Below are 496 nucleotides of genomic sequence, written 5' to 3' on the forward strand. Positions count from 1 at the left end.
AATGAACTAAAGTGAGCCGCGTGTCCCGCCGGCCTTCCCGCCGCCTACAGCAGCGGGATGATGGTCTCCGCGTCGGGCTCGAGCGTCAGAGGCTGTCCGTCGGGAAACGTGAATGCAAAGGTTGTGGTTGTGGTTGTAGGCGAAGGCGTGGCGGTTGTGGTTGTAGTTGCTGGCGTAGTTGTGTTTTTTGTTGTTGTAGTTGATGGTATGGTTGTTATGGTTGTCGTCGCAGGTGTGGTTGGAGCCCTCGTTGTGGTAGGAATGGAAGGTGTGGTTGTAGTTGAAGGTGTGGTTGTGGTGGTTGCAGTTGAAGGTGTGGTTGTGGCGGTTGTAGTTGAAGGTGTGGTTGTGGTGGTTGCAGTTGAAGGTGTGGTTGTGGTGGTTGTAGTTGAAGGTGTGGTCGTGGGCGTGGTCGCAGAAGGCGGTGCTGCCTTGGGCGTCGTCCCCCGAGGCCCTAGGTCGGGGATCCAGCCAAGCCACTCTTCACTACTCGAGT

The 496-nt window shown here is 56.7% G+C and overlaps 1 protein-coding gene across 1 annotated transcript in view; it reads right to left on the reverse strand.

Annotated features, from left to right (window-relative positions):
* The window catches only part of LOC119588688 (PH domain-containing protein DDB_G0287875-like), a gene marked incomplete at its 3' end in the record, with an annotated part of 1,783 nt that continues 1,287 nt past the window's right edge, over nt 1–496 (reverse strand). The window contains 1 exon segment of the mRNA XM_037937324.1: nt 1–496. Within this exon segment, the coding sequence (XP_037793252.1) occupies nt 45–496 (452 nt within the window).

The sequence above is a fragment of the Penaeus monodon genome, chromosome 24 (assembly GCF_015228065.2).
Source record: "Penaeus monodon isolate SGIC_2016 chromosome 24, NSTDA_Pmon_1, whole genome shotgun sequence".
Classification (NCBI taxonomy): domain Eukaryota; kingdom Metazoa; phylum Arthropoda; class Malacostraca; order Decapoda; family Penaeidae; genus Penaeus; species Penaeus monodon.